We start from the raw sequence: 21,997 nt of genomic DNA on the forward strand, positions 1-21,997 counted from the left end.
TCAATGCCCATCGCCTACCCTCCCCCCCCTCCCACCCCCCCCCCCCCAATCAACCCTCAGTTTGTTCTCAGTTTTTAAGAGTCTCTTATGCTTTGGCTCTCTCCCACTCTAACCTCATTTTTTTTTCCTTCCCCTCCCCCATGGGTTTCTGTTAAGTTTCTCAGGATCCACATAAGAGTGAAAATATATGGTATCTGTCTTTCTCTGTATGGCTTATTTCACTTAGCATCACACTCTCCAGTTCCATCCACGTTGCTACAAAGGGCCATATTTCATTCTTTCTCATTGCTACGTAGTACTCCATTGTGTATATAAACCACAATTTCTTTATCCATTCATCAGTTGATGGACATTTAGGCTTTTTCCACAATTTGGCTATTGTTGAGAGTGCTGCTATAAACATTGGAGTACAAGTGCCCCTATGCATCAATACTCCTGTATCCCTTGGGTCAATTCCTAGCAGTGCTACTGCTGGGTCATAGGGTAGGTCTATTTTTAATTCTTTGAGGAACCTCCACACTGTTTTCCAGAGTGGCTGCACCAGTTTGCATTCCCACCAACAGTGCAAGAGGGTTCCCGTTTCTCCACATCCTCTCCAGCATCTATAGTGTCCTGATTTGTTCATTTTGGCCACTCTGACTGGCGTGAGGTGGTATCTGAGTGTGGTTTTGATTTGTATTTCCCTGATGAGGAGCAACGTTGAGCATCTTTTCATGTGCCTGTTGGCCATCTGGATGTCTTCTTTAGAGAAGTGTTTATTCATGTTTTCTGCCCATTTCTTCACTGGATTATTTGTTTTTTGGGTGTGGAGTTTGGTGACTTGCTATATTTTTATATGGTGAAAGCACAGGGGAGTTCTCTGGTGCTTCTTGTAAAAGGGCACCATTGTCATGAGGGCTCCACTCTCATGACCTAGCCATATCCCAAAGGCCATTATCAAATACAATCACACTGGGGATTTCAACATATGCATTTTGGGGAATGCAAACATTCAGTCTATAGCAAACATAGTTCAAGAAACATCACCTGTTCTGTTAATTGTGATATTATACAATGTCACAATAATATATTGTGCTGCAAATAAGTAACATTTTGCAGTGACTCCCATAAAGAAATTGAGTCTATTTTTCCATTCCTTGAATCTGGACTTGGCTGTGTGACCTGCTTTGTCCAATGGGACATTAGTAAGCATAACTGAAGCAGAGGCTTGAAATGAGCTTGAACATTGAGCTTGCGTTCCTGATGCCTTTGTAACAGAGTTAGTCATCATGTGTAGAAGCTTTGGCTAGCCTCCTAGATGATGTAAAATATGAGGCTTGGTGCTCCTATTGTCTCGGACAACATATGAATGAGGCCACCTGGGATGAGACAGTCCCCAAGCAATCTGTTAACTGACTGTACACGCAAGAGTGAACAAGGTCTTGACCTGGAGAACTGTACAGCAGAATCCTGGGCTAAATAAAATGATCGCTTCAAGTTCCTAAATTGTGGTGTGGTTTATTATGCAGAAGAAATTTATACAAATAATTATAGTGAAATAAAACTTTATTTAAATATTCTCAGTGAAAGTTGTTTAATTTTGCTGAAAGCTGGCAAAACTTATGGCCAGTGTTCAAAGTACATGTAGTCCTAGAATAAAATGAAAAAGGAATGTAATTAGGTTGGTTTTTAAGGTGCAGGCCTTAGACATGAGAGTGACTTTAGGGTCTTGTGTTATAATAACGTGATTATAAAACCTATTAAAGGAGAATTCTGAGAATCAGACCTATAAGAAAGCAACTTCTAAGGGAATAAGAATGAATATTTGTCTACTCTCAAACACACCAAAATAATAAATTTGAATATAAAGGCCCTTAGAGAACAGCAACTAATTCTACTTCATTTTTTGTATATTTTTTCATCATGTATACTTAATATAAAAAAGTGTAGGAATAGAGAAGGGAAAAAGTTGTATTTCCAATCCCTGCAAAACTACCACTAATATTTTGATTCAAATTCTTTCCAGACACGCACAATTGGTTATATTAATATGCTTATAACCTATTATTTTTACTGCATAATATATTCTGAGTATTCATGCCATTACAGTTCATTTTCTGAACATTTAGTTTGAGTCTTGAACGTTCTGTTTTAGAGATGTCTCATAATGTGTTTTTAATAAATCTCATACGGTATATTTTAGGTTGTTTTAGCTTTTTAATTTATTAGAGTGATGTTTGCTACATAGAGTATACATTGCTATTTATTAGAGTACACATAATTATTTTTCTGCATTTGTATTAGTTTTTTAGACGAGAGTAAAGCATATCAAATATATGAACATTAAAAATTTTAATGGATGTTTTCAGTTTGTTCCCCAAAATTGTACCTGTAGCTCATGACTGCCTGATTTCCTAAACTTTCATCAGCATTGAGACTTTGTCATTAGAAAAAATGAAAAGGGGTATTTCATTGTTTTCTTTTTTTGCTTCTCTTCATATGTTTTTGAAAACATTTTCTTATGATTATTGGTTATTTGTATTCTCTGTTTAATGGTTGTATGAATTATTTTTTATATTCCTTTTCCATTTCTGTTGGGAATTTGATATTTTTTTCTCATTTAAATAAAATTTATATTAATATAAGGATATTATTTATTCCTTGGTCATATTTGAAGCACATAATTCCTTTATTGCTTGCTATTAAATATTTAATATTATAATTTGTTTTAAGGTACAGAAGTTTAAGGTATTGTAATTTAGTAGTTTGTTACTTTGTGATTTATTTACTTTAAAAATTCTTTCCATCTAGAGATCAGGGGTGGGTGCTGTTTGTTCATTTATCTTTGGTCAATAATTCACCATCTCCTTCCTTATGTTTGGTTTGGGTTTGTTCTGTTCTCTTAAAAACCTTTTAGAGATGAAAGTTAGCTCATTAATTTTCCACTTTTCTTCTTTTCTTCAGCAAGTATTTACAGTTATACATTGCTCTTTAACTTTACTTGCATCCCAAAAGATTTGGTGTGTAATATTTTAGTTAGTATACAATTTGATATATTTTAAAATTTTATTATGTGTTACTTTTTACCCCTGAGTTATGTGCACATTTCTATATATATAAAATATTTTTAAATGTGTATCTTTATCAATTTCTAATTTAATTTTTTTTTAACGTTTATTTATTTTTGAGACAGAGAGAAACAGAGCATGAACAGGGGAGGGGCAGAGAGAGAGGGAGACATAGAATCCAAAACAGGCTCCAGGCTCTGAGCTGTCAGCACAGAGCCCGACGCAGGGCTCGAACTCACGGACGGTGAGATCATGACCTGAGCCGAAGTCGGACGCTCAACCGACCGAGCCACCCAGGCGCCCCAATCAATTTCTAATTTAATGTTATTTGCTGTGACACCAAGATCCAAGTGATACCAGTTCCCTGAGATTTGTTGAAACTTATTTCTTGGCCCATTATGAGAATAATTCTTGTAAAAACCTTTTTTTGAGAACAACTTATATTATCTACTTGTTTAACACAAAGTTCTACATGCATCCATTAAATCAACCTTACTTTTTTTGGTTCACATTTTAAATAATTTTACTATATTTCTGTCTCCTACACCAAGTAAAAATCGAAAGGGGTGCATAAATTTCCCACTATGATGAACTTGCCATTCTCTGACAATATAACATTTTTCTCAGTGTTAAACATTGATAAACATTGTATAACACTGATCTTAGGGGCACAAAGTCAAGAATTATTATATTTCTTTTGAATGGAATTTTTATTATAATGTGGTTACCTTCTCAATCTCTGTCCCTAATGTTTTTTTGTCTTAAAATAAAATTTTTTGGTATTAGCTTTACTAGCTTTTGTGGTTAGTATTTTTCTGTTATACATTTACCCATATTTTCTTTCTTTACATTTTTTTTTCATTAATTTAGATTTGTCACCTATTAAGAACATAGGGATAATTTAAAAATCTAATTTAGGGGCGCCTGGGTGGCTCAGTCAGTAGGGCATCTGACTTCAGCTCAGGTCATGATCTCGTGGTTGGTGGGTTCAAGCCCCACATCAGGATCTCTGCTGACAGCTCAGAGCCTGCAGCCTGCCTCAGATTCTGTGTCTCCCTCTCTCTCTGCCCCTCCCCCACTCATGCCCACTCTCTCTCTTTCTCTCAAAAAGTGCATAAATAGTAAAAAAAAAAAATTTTAAAAATCTAACTTAACAGTTTCTATTTTTTAACTTGCAAGTTTTTCCCATTTACATTTATTGTGAATATTGTAAACAAAATTGTATAGAACATATTTAATTGATATCTTGATATAACTGAATAATTATTTTCTACCATTTCAATTTTCTATTTCTTTTTGCCCCAACTTTCTCCATGCTTTTCTCTCCTTTTTCCCCCACTGTGGGTTTTGTTTGTTTGGTGATTTATTTGCTTTCTGGTATTTTATTCCCACTTTTCCTCTATACTAGTTTCAAATTTCCAGTCTTTTTGTTATTTTACTCATTACCCATGACATTTTAACATGCACATTTAACTTATCTCCTGAACAATACAAAGACCTTAGAACATTTTAATTCTAATAACTTCTCATAACTCATATATTTTTATTAGCTAGTATTTTTGTTTTGTTTTTTTTGACCTCACAAATTAGATATTTGCTATTATTTTATTTTTAAAAACATGTTTACATTAACAAATGTGGCTAGCATTTTATTTGCTCATGAATATTATTGAACCTCAGATGATCGTTTTCAGAGCATGCTCCTTCTTCCTAAAGTGTTGTATACACTTTACAATAATCTAGGTGTTGTAAAAATCTGGGTTTCTTGACATGCAAATTTATTTATTTTACTTTCATCTTTAAGATATAGTCTTGAAGAAAATAGAATGTGAGAGTTAAGATTTTTTTTAATGTTTATTTAGAGAGAGAGAGAGGGAGGGAGCACGAGTGGGGGAGGGGCAGAGAGAGGGAGACACAGAATCAGAAGCAGGCTCCAGGCTCTGAACTGCCCGCACAGAGCCCGATGCGGGGCTCAAACCCACAAACTGTGAGATCGTGACCTGAGGCAAAGTCAGACCTTAACCACTGAGCCACCCAGGCGTCCCAAGATTGTTTTTTAATCAGTACCTTGAAGAATCAGACTACGGTCTTCTGGCTTCCACTGTTTCTGTTGAGAAGTCAGTTGTCAGTCTCATTGCTTGCAGGTGATTTGTCTTTCCTTTGTGGTTACTTATTTTTCTTTGCTATTCTGCTTCACTCTTAACATCTATATTTAGATGTTAATTTTAAATTATGTTACTTAGGATATTTGTCCTTTATGTATCACTGAGTTCATATTTCTTGGTTCTGAAATTTTCTTTAGGAGTTACCTGTTCTCCTATCTTATTTGGAACTCTTGATTTTCATATTGATTTGTCTCTCTCTACTACGTTATGAATCATTTTCTCTACTGCATTTCTTTGTTCCCTTTTTCTTCAGTTATATTCAACCTACCACTTAATCTGTTTTTTTTTCTGTTTCTCCAAATTTTTAATACTATTTATGAGGCATTGTGTGACCCAGACCTGCATATGTCTCTTGCCATTTTTTATCATTTCATAATATTTAGAGAATGAAGGTAATTTCTTATGTTCATTTGGCTCCAAAGACCCTAATATAATCAAGAGCAATATTTTCCTTCTTAAAATGTCTACATATCTATAGTTTCCAAATTAACAGTGATTACAAAAAGAAACTTACAACATTTTTAAATTGTAGGAAATAACAGTAAGTTACAATGAACAAGCCATTTTGTTCCTATTTTTAGCAATTTAGTCTCATTTTTCATCAAGGATTTCAACTTCAGTGATCATGTTTACAGGACACTCTAGTTTTTACATCCTTTGAAATGTGAAAACTAAATCCATGATATGATTTTGGGGACTTAAAACTAGACCAAAAAATACAATTTGCGGTCAATCTAGATTTGAGCAAAAGTATTAGCAAAGGTGCAATGGTAATCTCAGAAAATATGATTTTAAGCTAAATAAAATAAAAATAGCCTCACAATGAGGAAACTTGCTCCAAGCATCAGCGCTTTTATCTTAACATCAAGATCCAATGGAAACTGGATTCCAAATTTATCAGCATTGGTGAATAGTTCCCTCATAAATCCAGCCCATTTTTTTGAAATTTTGCCAAGAACTATTTCTTCATCCAGAGACAATAACTAAAAGAAAAAAAAATATATATATATATATATATGTATGTATGTATATATATAATCTTAGATGAAAGATCTGAAATAAAAATAGGTATTCCTATCTCGATTTTAGTAATTAAATATAACCCATATGAGTTATAATCATGTTGGTCGTTTCCTGCAATAAATAGAATGTGCAATATGACATATAATAACTTGGAAAAACACCTACAGACAATATCTATCTAAAAGATGTTCAAATTATTGTACACAATTGATTATACAGTCCACCCTTGAATAACACAGGGGTTAGAGGTGCTAAGACCCCTGGGCAGTTGAAAATCTGTGTATAACAACGGATTCCCCAAAACCTTAACCACTAATAGCCTACTATTGACAAGAAGTCATACTGATAACATAAATCAATTAATATATATTTTATGTTATATGTATTATATACTGTATTCTTACAATAAAATAAGCTAGAAAAAAGAAAATGTTATTAAGAAAATCATAAGGAAGAGAAAATATCCTTATGCTACTGTACATATATTTATTGGCAAAAATCTGCATATAAGTGGACCTGTGCATTTTAAACCTGTGTTGTTCAAAGGTCAGCTGTATATGATACATATGGTATTTTATATGTGATAACTTTATATTACATATAAATTATTTCAATATATATGCTTAATAAATATAATTGCTTAAATTTGACTTGAGAATCAATTTAACTTTAAATGAAAACCACTAGTTTTTCATCTGTTTTACACAGTTAGCTCTTTATTGAGATCTTAATTTTCTGAATCCCTCTACCCTTTCTCATCCCCTTTTCTCCCTACTTATCTAAATTCCCTAGAGCATCACTTCTCATACCAACTAATATTTATTTCTCAATATAAGAGATATTCATATAAGATAATATTTATATAAGAAAATAAATTTATCTGTGATAACTCCTACTACTTGTCTGGTAATGAATGCCATGGAGGAAAAGGTAGGCTGATGTAATGGAATACAGTTGGGAGATAATAGGCAGGCTTAAAGAATTGGGGCGGGGGGGAGTGATTTTACAAGAAGCCTCTTAGGCAAAGCACCATTTAAGTTGAGACTTAGAGGATCAATAGGAATTAGTGATCAGGGTAGTAGTGAGAGAGTCAGCAACATGTGAAAAGGCCCTGAATTGGGAGGGGCTGGAGCAAAGTGAAGAATGGGGCTAGTTGCAGAAAATGAGAAAAGAGAGGTATGCAGAGATAGATCATACATAGCCTTGTAAGTAACGTTAAGGAATTTGGGAAAAGAAAGATATGGAAGAGTTTTGTGTAATCTTGTCAAAATTTCTCCAGTGTTTTCGTAACTAACTGGCAATGCCACTTTCCCTCATCCTTAGCCTAATATCTTATATTTTACATTGCAAAGAAAATGGAAACTACTTGACAGGAACTTACTAATTCCTAGAACGTCATCTTCTCTAATAACATGAATAGTCAATTAACACATATTTTGTATGTTATATATATCATATACTGTATTTTTTTATTTTAAAAAGAGATAGTGTGCACATGTGGGGGAGTAGAGCAGAGAGAAAGATAATTTTTTTTTAATGTTTATTTTTGAGACAGAGAGAGAGACAGAGACAGAGTGCTAGTGGGGAGGGGCAGAGAGAGAGGGAGACACAGAATCCGAAGCAGGCTCCAGGCTCTGAGCCATCAGCACAGAGTCTGATGCAGGGCTCGAACCCACAAACTGTGAGATCATGACCTGGGCCAAAGTCGGATGCTCAACTGACTGAGCCACCCACATGCCCCAAGGGAAAGGGAATCTTAAGCAGCCTCCATGCTCAGTGAGGAGCCTGATGTGAGGTACAATCCCATGACACTGGGATCATGACTTGAGCCAAAATCATGAGCCAGACATTCAACTGACTAAGCCGCGCAGGTGCCCCTCCTATATGTATTTTTACAACAAAGTAAGGTAAAGAAAAGAATATGTTTTTAAGAAAGTCATAAGGAAAATACATTTACATTAATATATATGTGTGTGTGTGTGTATATATATATATATATAGAGAGAGAGAGAGAGAGAGAGAGAGAAATATCTACATACAAATGGACACAGACAGTATTGTATCTATACCAACACTCCCTACTTCCTTCCTGTTATGGTGAATATGATGAATAAGCTATTTCTGCTCCCATTTGAAGCTTATTTCCTATATGTGCATTAGGTCCCATACCAAGTAAGAGCAGAATTCATCAAATATTTAACATCTACTGTTTCTCCACACTTTCCCTCCCATTTGGAGCCTTTCCTTTAAAATCAAAACATGCTGAGGATATACCTTTCAAAAATACCTTCCTATCCACCTTGTGCCCCATTCAGCCAGGAATAGGATTAGGGTAAAGCAGTGAGATAAGTCACACAAGTGCATAGTCAGTTTCTGTCTTAAATTTTTGTTTATAAATTTGTTCATAATGGATATGCATTATGATTTTAATTTTTAAAAAGATTGATTTTAAAAAAGATTATATTCAAGTTATCATTTGCCTGAATTACTCAGTTTTTTGGTGCTTTCTTAAATTTTGTACCCAAGATGAATGGCTTACTTCGCTTACCATAGTCCCTGGTCCTGTAACTCATTACTCCTTTATCTCTTTCCTACTCTTCATAACCAAAAGTATTGAAAGGGCTGCGCACATTCATTCACAACATGACTTTTTCACAGAATTGTACTTCCCTTTCTTGCTCATTCTTAGAGTTTACCTAAAGAGTGCCAGCTATAAAATCACTTTGTTTCACGCTTAGAAGAAAGAGGAAGTATTTTATACAAAACCTTAGAGAAGGCTCCGAAGATATCTGAATAAAGTAGGATTTATTATATCGTGTAAGATATAAAACAATACACGGAAAGCATTTTATTTTTTTATGTCATTAATAATGAACCACTGTAGCTTTGGCTTCTAGAGTTTTATGCACAGGCCACTCTGTTCCATTGGTTTTCAACTTGAAATACAAAAGAGTAGAATCCTGTGTGTTCATTTTATTCATTTTTGAAACTAACCATGTTATTGTCATAATTCATTTGCTTAAATATGTTTTACTTAATCAGTACATGCAGGTGCCAATCAGATCAGTAATTACTAAACTGAATTAACATAATTGTAGAGAAGGAAAAAAAAAACGGAGACATGATTTCAGATTTAAAAAACAAGCAAACATGTCCTTAATAGAAGACCGAATACTTTTTTCCAATCAAATATTTTATCAAACCAACAGTATTCTTAGGAATATTGCTTAGGAATGTTGCTTAGGAAACCAGATTTAACTAAGTGTAGTTAGCCGGTTGCTTAGTTTTGTTAACTATATTTAGTATTTTTAGTAGTTAACCTCCCAAATTATTATCTGAATGTTGGCCATAATCTGAGAAATGTATCAGTAAACACATAAAAATTTAACAAAATTGTATCATAAGAGTTTCAGAATTTTATAAAAATTAACACGAATATTTATATAGCATTTATATATAACTTTTTTATTATATTATTATATTATTTAAAATTTATACTTAATGCCCAATTTATGTCATTGTTCATTACAATAAAGCTTAATTTTCTCTTTCACTACTCCTTGAAATATTAAATACCATACTTGTTGTTTAATAACTACATACTTGAAATACAGCTTAAAAAGATGCCCTATGGGCACCTGGGTGGCTCAGTCGGTTGAGCATCTGACTTTGGCTCAGGTTGTGATCTCACAGTCCATGAGTTCAAGTCCCGCGTCGGGCTCTGTGCTGACAGCTCAGAGCCTGGAACCTGCTTCAGATTCTGTGTCTCCCTCTCTCTCTGCCCTTCCCCTGCTTGAACTCTCTCTTTCTCTCTCTCTCTATCTCTCAAAAGTGAATAAATGTTAAAAAAAATTAAAAGAAAACTAAAAAAAAGATGGCTTATAATCACAAGTGTGTAAGCCTCAATGAAGCAAGGAAACTATGCATTAGAAACTCAATTTAAAAAATAGTCAAATAGTTATAACATCATGATAACATTTTTATCTTATTTTAATCAGATTTATTAATATATTAGAAAACAGTCAACTAATTTGAACATGATTATCTTATAATACTCACATTAAAATCTAAATCCGTGAGACAGCTGGAAAGCATACATGGCCCTCTAATTTTCATTACATCCTCCTTATTCTCATTTTTTATTTTAAACTTTGGCAAAAATGGGTGAAAGTATTGATACACATATCCAATTTTTTCACCAGGAGGAGCTTCAACTTTTAGCTACAAAAGATCGAGAAATGTAGTATTGGCCAAATGAGATTTATTTTGATTTGTAAGCAGCAAATTAGTTATATGCTACCTATTAGTGTTTTGTACATGTGAACAGAACTTTCTGTGTTTAAAGCATGCCCTATGTTTGGGAATGGACGTGGAAGTGAAAAAAAAACTAGGATGTAGACATTGAACCCCCCAAATTGAGACCTGATGCTGCTGTTCACTTACTACATGAAATGTGGACATGTCCCTAAACTCTCTGTAACTCATTTTCCATTTGCAAAAGGGGGATAATAACATTTTTTAGGTGTTTATGAAGATCACTTTTTAAATTGCCATGCTCATGAGACATGTCTTAAACCCCAGTCGCACGACAACTGTTCTATTACCAATATGTGAAGGACTTTTGTCCCTCTATGCAAATGTAAATTTGAATTCACTAAAGCACTTTAAGTTGATTGTGATTTAATGCCCAGTTCAGGGCACCTGGGTGGCTCAGTTGTTTAAGCACCTTAGGTCGTGATCTCAAGGTTGGTGAGTTCCAGCCCTGCGTTGAGTTCTGTGCTGACAGCTCGGAGCCTGGAGCCTGTTTCAGATTCTGTGTCTCCCTCTCTCTCTCTGCTCCTCCCCCTCTCGTGCTCTGTCTCTCTCTCTCAAAAAATAAATAAACATTAAAAAAAAATTTTTAAGTAAAGCCCAGTTCAGAGATTGATTGTATAAATTATGGTGTACCATCTACACGATAGGTTATTATCCAAGCATTTTTAAGTGTGGAGGAAGCTATATACATACTGATGTAATCTTCAAGTTACATTGTTTTGTGTTAAAAAATTAGAGAAGAGGGGCGCCTGGGTGGCGCAGTCGGTTAAGCGTCCGACTTCAGCCAGGTCACGATCTTGCGGTCCGTGAGTTCGAGCCCCGCGTCAGGCTCTGGGCTGATGGCTCGGAGCCTGGAGCCCGTTTCCGATTCTGTGTCTCCCTCTCTCTCTGCCCCTCCCCCGTTCATGCTCTGTCTCTCTCTGTCCCAAAAATAAATAAACGTTGAAAAAAAAAATTAAAAAAAAAATTAGAGAAGAATATCTGCCAATTTTGTTAAAAAGACACATGTATGGCATACATATGTGCATATCACACAAATATTCATAGAATAATGCTGGTAGAATAGTTAAACTTGTAATACTAGTTCTTTCTGAAGAAGAATACAGGTGGCTTAAGAAACGAGAGTTTGAGAGGCATTGTTTCTCTGGAATATAATTTTTTCTTTTTCTCTTTTTTTTCTTCCTTCCTTCCTTCTTCCTTCCTTCCTTCCTTTCTCTCTCTCTCTCTCTCTCTCTCTCTCTCTCTCTCTCTCACCATGTATAAGTATTCCTCAGACTGCTAAGTCAAGAAGGTGGCAGTGGTGATGTAGCTTGTGAATCTTCTCAAAACTCTCAGAGAAAAGGACAGGACAAGTATGATAGCTAAACAAACAAAACCACTATCAAATTCTTTATCAAAAGTAGATGCAAAAATTATAGCTCCACATCTCAAAATACAAGTGGATGTAGTGAGACAAGTGACAACAACAAGCTATTCCTGAGATCCTAGGAATCCAGATATCACTAACAAGAAAGGAAAGAAAGGGATCCCACTCAGTGAAAGCTCAAGGGACCAGTCTGAGAAACACAGCTGAAAATGGGATGAGACTTCACAGCCCCTAATTCATTGACACTCCATTCAAAGGCTGAGAAGTACATGCAGAAAAATTCAAATAAAAACCACACTATTTTGGAATAGAAAACTTTGATAAACCTAAAGATCTTGTGATCTCCATTGCCTGAAAAATATTTACAGGATTGTGTATTATTCTCACTCTACAGGTATGTGGTACAAATACATAATTCTCTAACATATTTCATTCTGGAAAATCTTGTGTAGCCAAACCCAATGTTGTAACATACTGCTCAGTGTTGAGGCTTTTTTGAAAGAATTCAGATACATTCTCAATCATGTAGAAACAATATTTACTGACCTTTTGTACGTAGCAGTTTCTCCAGCAACAGCTACTTCTTAGAGTTCTATGCATAGTAATGACATCACGGCCTACATTATCATAAATTGTCATGGTAAAAGGTCTTGAAGGTCCACAGAGATATCGGAGGAAACAATTACTTCTTTCTTCTGCATAATAAATTCTGTGTCCTTGATTGTTCATGACTTCATATTTTTTACTAGTCGCAAAACAACCGAGAACTAAAGAATGAAACAATGTGGTGTTTTATTAGTGATGGGAGACATGTAAATTGCCTATTAAATTACCTTCAAATATGCAACTTAGGTTTGGTAATAAATTACTTGACTCTAAGTCACTTATCTTCATCGGTGTCTTATTTTTGCCTTACAAAAACTAAAACAGATATAGCTACTCTCTGGTCCCTTTCACTGCTAAAATTCCATAATAGCTTTTTTTTTTTTTAATCATTTTTGAATTTCTGAGAAATTAACTCTATTTACTGTCATGTTACTATTATGTTTTGAATTATGTTAAATGTTATTCCTCTTCATCTTTTTCTTCCTGAGGATATGAAAAAGACATTCAGTCTTTAATCTGGATAGTAGAACACAAGAAAAAATATTTTACTGATGCTAAACTGGAGACAGTAAGCACTTTTATATATTATCCACATAAGATAATAATTAAATTCATCTCTTTTGCAAGCAAATGGAAATGTTATCTTTTGTCCTAATAATTTTACTTCTGTGATCATACAGAAAAAACAGTCCTAAATTTGTTCAAGTGATTTCTATACCAAATGTTCACTTCTGCCCTACTTAGAAAAGTAAAATGGAAACAAAGAAACAAAGTAAATACCCAGCAAGAGGCAATAATAGTATCCCCTTTGAGGATTATTGTGTTGCTTTTAAAAATGTTGGGTTTTAAGTATGGAGGGTCCTGAAAAAGTTAAAAATAGAACGACCTATGACCCAGCAATTGCACTCCTGGGCATTTACCTAAAGGATACGAAATACTGATTTGAAGGGGCACATGCACCCCAATGCTTATGGCAGCGTTAACAACAATAGCCAAACTCTGGGAAAAGCCTAAGTGTCTATCAACTGATGAATGAATAAACAAGATGTGTGTATATACAATGGAACATCACTCAGCCATCAAAAAGAATGAAATCTTGCCATTTTCAATGACATGGATGGAGCTAGAGTTTCTTACGCTAAGGGAAATAAGTGACTCAGATAAAGACAAGTACCATATGATTTCACTCGTATTACAATTTAAGAAACAAAGCAGATGAACATAAGGGAAAGGGCAACAAAAAGAAAGAGGGAAGCAAACCATAAGAAACTCTTAACGATAGAGAACAAATTGAGGGTTGATGGAGGCAAGTGGGTGGGGGGATGGGCTAAATGGGTGATGGGTATTATGGAGGGCACTAGTTGTGATGAGCACTGGCTGTTACATGCAAGTGATGAATCACTAAATTTTACGTCTGAAACCAATTTACCACGTATGTTAACTAAGTAGAATTTAAATAAAACCTTGAAATCTAAAAAAAAAAAGTTGGGTTTTAAGATAAATAAAACCAAAAAAAACCCCATTAAGTGAATAACTCTAAAAAAAATTGCATAGACAATGATTAAAAGTGATTTAAAAAATTCATCAAAGGAATATTTTTTAAAAGCCTTCAAAGGAAATATATCAGTAGTTGTACAAGGATGATATTTTTTCCTACCTTTTATTAAAATTTCAGATGTTCTTGAATGAGTATGTTTAATAAGTATATGTTACACTAATATACATTTAGCATTTCATTTTAATGTTAACCTTGGAAACAGGTATTTACAGAATTTCCTCATTTTTTAATGATTTTGGTGGCCTATGAACATAATTGTTTTCATATTACAAAAACATTTAAAAGATATTCATTTTTATTTAATATTCAAAGATAAATCCTGATTCAGTATTGATGAAAAAGTATTTTGACTGCCTTTTAAATTTAATTTCTTCTTATGAGTAGGAATTACATAGGCATGGCACGAATTTTAAAAATTTTTAAATTTTAAAATTAAAAAAAAATTTAAATGCACACACACACATTATTATATGCACTACTTTGTAATTATTTTTGATACTTAGCAATATATCTTGGAGCTATTCCTGACAATTCTGTACAGCTGTCTCATTCTTTTAAATAAATGCACAATGTTAAATTGTATGAATGTATCATTTAGAGCAATTTTTAGCCTGCATCAGAACCATCTGGAGGGCTTGCTAAAACACAGGTAGTGGAACCCCACCTCTAGATTTTGTGATTTAGTAGGTCTGTGATGAAGCTTGGGAACTGGATTTCCAACATGTTCCCAGATGATGTTGATGCTGGTGGTCTGGCAACCATACTTTGAGAATAAGTAGTTTGGAAAATTAGTTCCCTATAACATAGATGGTTAGATTTTTCTCAATATTTTTGCTATTTCTGTGACTACTTAAATTGTTAAGTATTATAAGTACTATAAATTATAACTGTGGCTTTTTCTGTCCTATAAATTCTCACAATTGGTTTTTCCTTCTCTCATTAATTTTATGGCTCCATACTATGTATTTTATTTAAGTATATTCACCCACATTTCAGGGAAAGCCCAGGTCTGACTCTTTGATTTTCTCAAATGGCTACCATTGTGTCTTGTTCATTATAGGTATTCAGTGGGGATTCTGGAATAAATGGTCATTCATAAAATGAGTCATTTAGTGCAGGGCAGCAGGAAAAAAAAAACAAAGAAAACATTCATTTTTGAATGCCAAAATTGAAGTTTTTGTGAATAAAACCAAACCATAAATGTCTATTTTAGTCTTAGATTCTCTAACGTGTATACACAGAGTCACAATGGTGATAATTTTTTTTTTTAATTTTTTTTTTCAACGTTTATTTTTGGGACAGAGAGAGACAGAGCATGAACGGGGGAGGGGCAGAGAGAGAGGGAGACACAGAATCGGAAACAGGCTCCAGGCTCTGAGCCATCAGCCCAGAGCCTGCCGCGGGGCTCGAACTCACGGACCGCGAGATCGTGCGTGACCTGGCTGAAGTCGGACGCTTAACCGACTGCGCCACCCAGGCGCCCCGATAATTTTTTTTAACTAAACACTGATTTAATTTTATTTACATGTATCATAGCCTCATATACATGAAACAAATACTTGTACTAAGTTGAGGAGATAGAGGTAAACAGTTGCATTCTAAAGAACAATTTCTCTGGCTTGGGAGTGGAATTGAACTGCCCAGAAACTTACCTGGATTCTGCTTCTCCTAGCAGAATTCCTGAAGGATCTGCAATCACTGCTTCTCTGAAATACCTGTATTTGAGGAATTTAGGATGGGAAGACTCTTTTAGGAAATAGACCTACTGTTTAGCAGGACTAAAAGTGCAGACTAGAATTTTTAGGAGTGATCTGGAGCCAATACCTTTGTCCTTTTCCATGAGAAGACTACTATTGTATTTATCTATCATTGACTATGGACTTCTGTATATTCTCACCATACTTCAAGGTTTATTTTTGCCCAGTCACATGAAGCATTTTAATGTATAGGGAGTGGCTGAGCTACAGCACAAGTTATACATTCAAGAGTGAATATATCTGTGTGTTTGGTACATACCTTCCAGAAGATCGAAACGTTGACACACTAGTAACTGATTTATCTAATAGAGTAGAAAATAAAGATAGGTAGTATGAAGTAATTAAATTAAACTTAAAGTATCTACCAATAAACATATACGTTAATACCTATATTTAGGACATTTAAAGTAATTGACCTATTATTGACATCTCTCTATTTTCTGTCAAATGTTATATACTAGTCTAAATGTGAGGTAGGTTTTTTTTTTTTTTTCTGGCCATCCATATACAGTATACTCTAAAAATGTTTTTGTTAAGTATTAAACAATTACAAGTGCAGTCAGACATTTATCCAAAGCACAATTACGAGTTAAATATAATTATAAAGATGTCTTAAATAGAAACCCAAACCCATCATGCAAGCAGGTAACATTCCTCAATGCTCTCTTTAGGGAAGTAGAAGATGTGGGAAAAAAGGTCGTCTGTTCCATGTGAAAGATAGTGAAGACTAGAAGACTTTACATGCTATAAGTGAAATTCTGTGACCAAATTGATAGGGTTGCTAGATTTAGTAAAACAAAATAAAACAAAGCAAAAACACCAGAATGCTCAGTTAAACTTGAATTTCAGCTAAATAATGAATAATTATTACCATAACTATATGCCAAATAATGCATGAAACATTACCCTAAAAAATATTTGTTTATCTGAAATTCAAATGTAACTCAGTGTCTTGCATTTTATCTGGCAATTCTACAAATAGACAAAAGCAAAAATTAAAAGAGGGACTGGAACTCTCTGCCACTGGTGGGTCACACAGAGACTAAAAATAAAACAATATATATGTACCCTTATACTTATTGCAGCATTGTTTACAATAGCCAAGATATGGAAGCAACCTAAATGTCCATCAATAGATGAATGGATAAGAAAAATGTAGTATATATACACAATGGAATATTACACAGCCATCAAAAAGGATGAAATGGTGCTATTTGAGACAACATGGATGGACCTAGAAGATTTATGCTAAGTGAAATAAGTCAGACTGAGAAAGACAAATACATATGATTCCACTCATAAGTGGAATCTAAAAAACAAAACAAAACAAAAAACAAATGAAAGCAGAAATCAGACCTATAAATATAGAGAAAAAACTAATGGTTGCCCGAGGGGAGTGGGGTGTAGGGAGTTGGGCAAAAAAGGTGAAAGGGAGTGGGAGATATAGGTTTCCAGTTATGGAATGAATAAGTCATGGGAATAAAAAGCACAGTGTAAGGAATACAATGATATTGTATTAGTGTTGGGTGTAATGGGACAGATGTTAGCTATACTTGTAAACATAGCACAAAGTACAAACCTGTCAAATCACTAAGTTACACATATGAAATTAATATAATATTGTGTGTCAGTTATACTAAAAAAAATAATGAACCCACGAGTCACTAGTTGGTAAGTTACACAGACCAACATCACAGTGAGAAAATACAATTACTAATCCAAATGCTGATGCCGGGAAAAATCTAGATTTCCTCAAAGCTAGTTCTGTAAATGTTTTTGAGAAACCTTGTTGATAAAAGCACCTTTTTAGTTTGTAGTATCAAACACCACTACCACAAAGACAAAAAGATAAATGAGCTTAAAACAATGGAAGCAGAAGCAGGTGTTGCATGCACATGAGGAGTTTAAATATTTTGTCTAATGAATACAATGATGATAGAGTCCAGGTCATCTTCTAAGTGGAGGCTCTTAGCCTCAAAGATTTAGATTCCTTTCTAGTTTTTACTGTTGTGTTTTCCAGCTTCTCATCTGGAACATTGGAAGGAGCCTGGGAGTGTGCAAGGGATACCTCACTACCAGAGCTTAACTGCATTTCTCTGAAAACATTCTGAATCAATAAAGGGCTTGCAGGGCTGTCTGCAGAAATGTGTAGACAGATACAAAATAACAAAATGATCTGAATTCTGGAGCATGAGAAATCTGAAAACATGCGAGGCAGTGTGGCTGTGGAGATGTGAAAACAAAAAGCAGAAAAGAAAATGTGAACCAGGAGAGAGTCTAAATGCAATCATCTGTGCAGTGTGAATGTTATTTCAAAGGAGGTAGGAGGGGTGCCTGGGTGGCTCAGTTGGTTAAGCGGCCTACTTCTTCTCAGGTCAGGATTTCGTGGTCCTTGAGTTTGAGCCCCACGTCCGGCTCTGTGCTGACAGCTCAGAGCCTGGAGCCTGTTTCGGATTCTGTGTCTCCCTCTCTCTGACCCTCCCCCGTTCATGCTCTGTCTCTCTCTGTCTCAAAAATAAATAAACGTTAAAAAAAATTGTTTTTAAAAAAGGAGGCAGGACCGTCTGGTGTGTTATAAGACTGGTCACACGGGGGCACCTGAGTGGCTCAGTCAGTTAAGCATGACTCTTGATTTCATTTGAGGTCATGAGCTCAGGAACCAAGAGTGTGGTGCCTGCTTGGGATTCTCTCTTTCCCTCTCTTTCTGCCCCTACCCCATGCTCGATCTCTCTCTCTCTCTCTCTCTCGATCTCTCTCTGTCTCTCTCTCTAATAAAAAAATTAAAACAAAAACAAAAAACAATGGGTCATACCATAAGACGATTTGGTCTTATACAGTGAATAACATCTTTAGGTTTCAACTGTTCTTCACTTATTACCATGATTTATATTTAAAAAATTAAAAAAACAACTTGGGCAATACTCAGATCCTACATGGTATCACTTTATGAGTTGTTGCTGTGTCCCCACATACACAACACTTCCTAGGTTTTTAAACCATCTTTAAACCAGAAGATCTGATAGCTGAGGAATTTCAGAGAGAAATTGGGAGATTGATAAGATCTGCTCCTTTGCATGTAAGGGAGCATTGCTTATGAAATATACCCCCACTAAATGAGCTTGATAAGTATGAAATACATGGAGACATACCCCCTAATTCCTAAGAAGTGGAATTATAGGGGCTCCTGGGTGGCTCAGTTGGTTGGGCATCCGACTTTGGCTTGGGTCATGATCTCATGGTTCGTGAGTTCTAGCCCCGCAATGGGCTCTGTGCTGACAGCTTAGAGCCTGAAGCCTGCTTAGTATTCTGTGTCTCCCTCTCTCTCTGCCTTCCTCTGCTCGTGCTCTGTTTCTCTCTCTCTCAAAAATAAATAAACATTAAATTTTTTTTTAAGAAATGGACATAACTTTCAATTTATTAGGATAGAAATATTAAGAAGATTTGCCATAGTTAAGGCTTTCTTAAGGAGAAACATTTGTCAATTAATTTAAATGTGAAGTTTTAACTTTTTTTTTTTTTTTTTTTTTTTTTTACCACAGGAAAAGGAAATGAAGAGGGGTGGGTTAAATAGGTGTTGGGTACTAAGGAGTGTACTTGTGATGAGCACCAGGTGTTTTGTGGAAGTGTTGAATCACTGTATTGTACAGTAATACAACACTGTATGTTAACTGACTGGAATTAAAATAAAAACATAAAAAAAAAGAAAAGGGAAATGAAAAACTATCAGTCTGTAAAGTAGGTTCACAAAATTTTTTAAAGACTTATTAAAAATATTTTTTTAATTCAGAGAAATATCTATACTGTAATTTAGAATAAAAAATTTAACGTAGTTTTTACCCTTTACTTACATTCAAAATTGAATCTTCTTAGATTGATATCATTGTTTGCGACAAGTTTATAATTAAGCACTGAAAATGTAAATAACCTTTTTAAGAAGGAACATACATACTCTTTAGCTTTTAAAGTATCGAAAACTAAGATGAGGCCAGTGATTAGTCATGTGAAATGCCAAACTTAATTATTCAGAGACAGCATTACAGGAAATAAAATCAGAATTGATTGAATAAACAAGATAGTAATTCAGTGTCATTAAATCTGGTAGAGAACTGGAGACAATCTTCCTAGTAATAGTGCACATTTCACGATTGCATATCGGGCTTCCCATACCTAAGTAGATAGACAAACTGAAGATTCCTGAAGCCAGTTTTTACTTACATTCTCAAAATCCAATTTCCTGCTTTAAAAAGCAAGTATTCATTTTTAAATGGACTTTTCAGGAAATACATTTGTAAATGGCAATGTTATAATGTCTACAATGTAAATTTACTACTTCAATCAAAATTTTAAATTAAATGTAAAAATCTTAATGTTACAGGTAAAATACTTCAATCCACAGTCAAAATGCTTTCCTATAACACACACTGTATTTTGAAACTATCAAATTCATATTCTTGCCATTCCAACCAGAAGCACATTACCATACCTGAGTCAGATATTCCAATCCGGGTGGACAATTGGGTATTATCCCTGGTGTTTGCATCCACTGTATCATGGACTGACGATTACGAAAAGCCATAGTCAAGATTATATAAATACTCACGCATGTGACAGATGAAAGAGATTTCTCTTTTTATCTCTAAAATCTAAAATGAAAGAAACATTAACCTGGTTTGAGACAAGAACCAACTTCAATTTCAGGTTCATTTTTCTTTATTTAATGGTGTAAACATCACCCATACTGATTTTTTTTAAATTGGTTTCAACTGGAATATTTAGAATTTTATTCTCAACTAAAACCAAAAAGGAATCTCAGGCATACAAGAAATCCCAGTTGATACCAGTATCATAAACTGTGTAATTGTTACCCACATTCCTATGTGGCCCTTGATCTTTTTAAATACACTTAATTCTTTAGGTTCAGAATCAATTGACAACGATTAGGTGCCTTCTTTCTCTTCAGTGTTGAAAGACATGTTATGGTGGACATAACAGTTTGTTCTGCATAAAGATCAGACAAAAATTTTTAAATTGAGGTTTGGAGAACCATCTATCTCTAGTTCTGTGATTCTGACAAACTTAGAATAAATATATATGGAGTCAAATTTTTCTTTCTGGCCCTGAATAAAGTCTCATTATTCTCTGTATTTTCCTCAGGTTGTATCAGAATTAAACTTACAAAATAAATGCACAAACCCGTGCTTCTAGCTCAAAATTTAGGAGGATGATTCTAAGTGCTTATAAACACATTTAAGGTGTTACAGAATTCATTACATTGTTTTGAGGCAAATATTAAAGTTTACTCTCAGGTACATTAAAATAAAATAAGAAATAAGTAAGAGATAAAAAAAGAAAAAGAAATAAGCAATGACAACATAAATGCAAGAGATGAACATCAATCATGGTAAGAGAAAGATGTGTTTTAGAAAAGCATTTACTACAGAATATAAGAGTGAGTTTTAAATAGATTGCACTCCAAATAATCAGATTATGAAGTTAGAGCTAAGATAAAGAGAAAGGAAGAAAAGATGGTAGCAAAAGAGAGAAAAAAAGCAAATTGAGATTTTTTTTTAGTTTAGCTGTTTATTTACATTTTTATGATTAAAATTTTGAAGAACAGCAAAATGTTTTACAAAGTGGCTAGCACATTTTACAGGAACACTGGCAATGTATGAGAGTTCTAATTTCTCAGTATTCTCGCAAACACTTGTTATTTGTTTGTCTTTTTAATTACAGGTACCCTAGTGGGTTTGAAGACATATCTCATTGTGTTTTTTACATGTCCCTAATGACTAATTTTAGTGAACAACTTTTCATGTGTTTTGGCCACTTATATATGTTTTTTGAAGAACACTGTCATCAAACCCTTTGCCCATTTTTACCTATGTTATTTGTCTTTTTATTGCTGAATTATGAATGATTTTACATGTAATGCCCCCAATTTCGAATCCGAGAGACCACCAAGGAGCAGATACCGATGCAAACGCACAAGGGTTTATTTGCAAGCTCGAGCTTGGGCCCAAGTATACCCGACACAGCGGAGCAGGGACTTGGACCCCTAGGTTAAGAGGCGTAGCAGTTTTATAGGGGCCAGTGGCCAATGAGATTGTAACACACCCAGAAAGTTGCAGAGTCATGTCAGTCCACACGCAGGTGGCCAATTG

The 21,997-nt window shown here is 34.5% G+C and overlaps 1 protein-coding gene across 1 annotated transcript; it reads right to left on the minus strand.

Moving 5' to 3' along the window:
* Positions 1–1,599: 1,599 nt before the first annotated feature.
* On the minus strand, positions 1,600–20,412 carry LOC124527140 (phospholipid scramblase 2-like). The gene is made up of 6 exons (XM_047100399.1): positions 20,320–20,412; positions 16,096–16,138; positions 12,462–12,682; positions 10,295–10,456; positions 6,034–6,195; positions 1,600–1,629 (listed from the first exon to the last, which is right to left on the minus strand). Exons 1-6 carry the CDS (start codon positions 20,410–20,412, stop codon positions 1,600–1,602), a joined length of 711 nt encoding a protein of 236 aa, XP_046956355.1.
* Between the last annotated feature and the right edge of the window lie 1,585 nt (positions 20,413–21,997).

The sequence above is a fragment of the Lynx rufus genome, unplaced genomic scaffold, assembly GCF_022079265.1.
Source record: "Lynx rufus isolate CCGP_SWC_20201006 ecotype Redwood Valley unplaced genomic scaffold, mLynRuf1.p SCAF_5, whole genome shotgun sequence".
Lineage (NCBI taxonomy): Eukaryota > Metazoa > Chordata > Mammalia > Carnivora > Felidae > Lynx > Lynx rufus.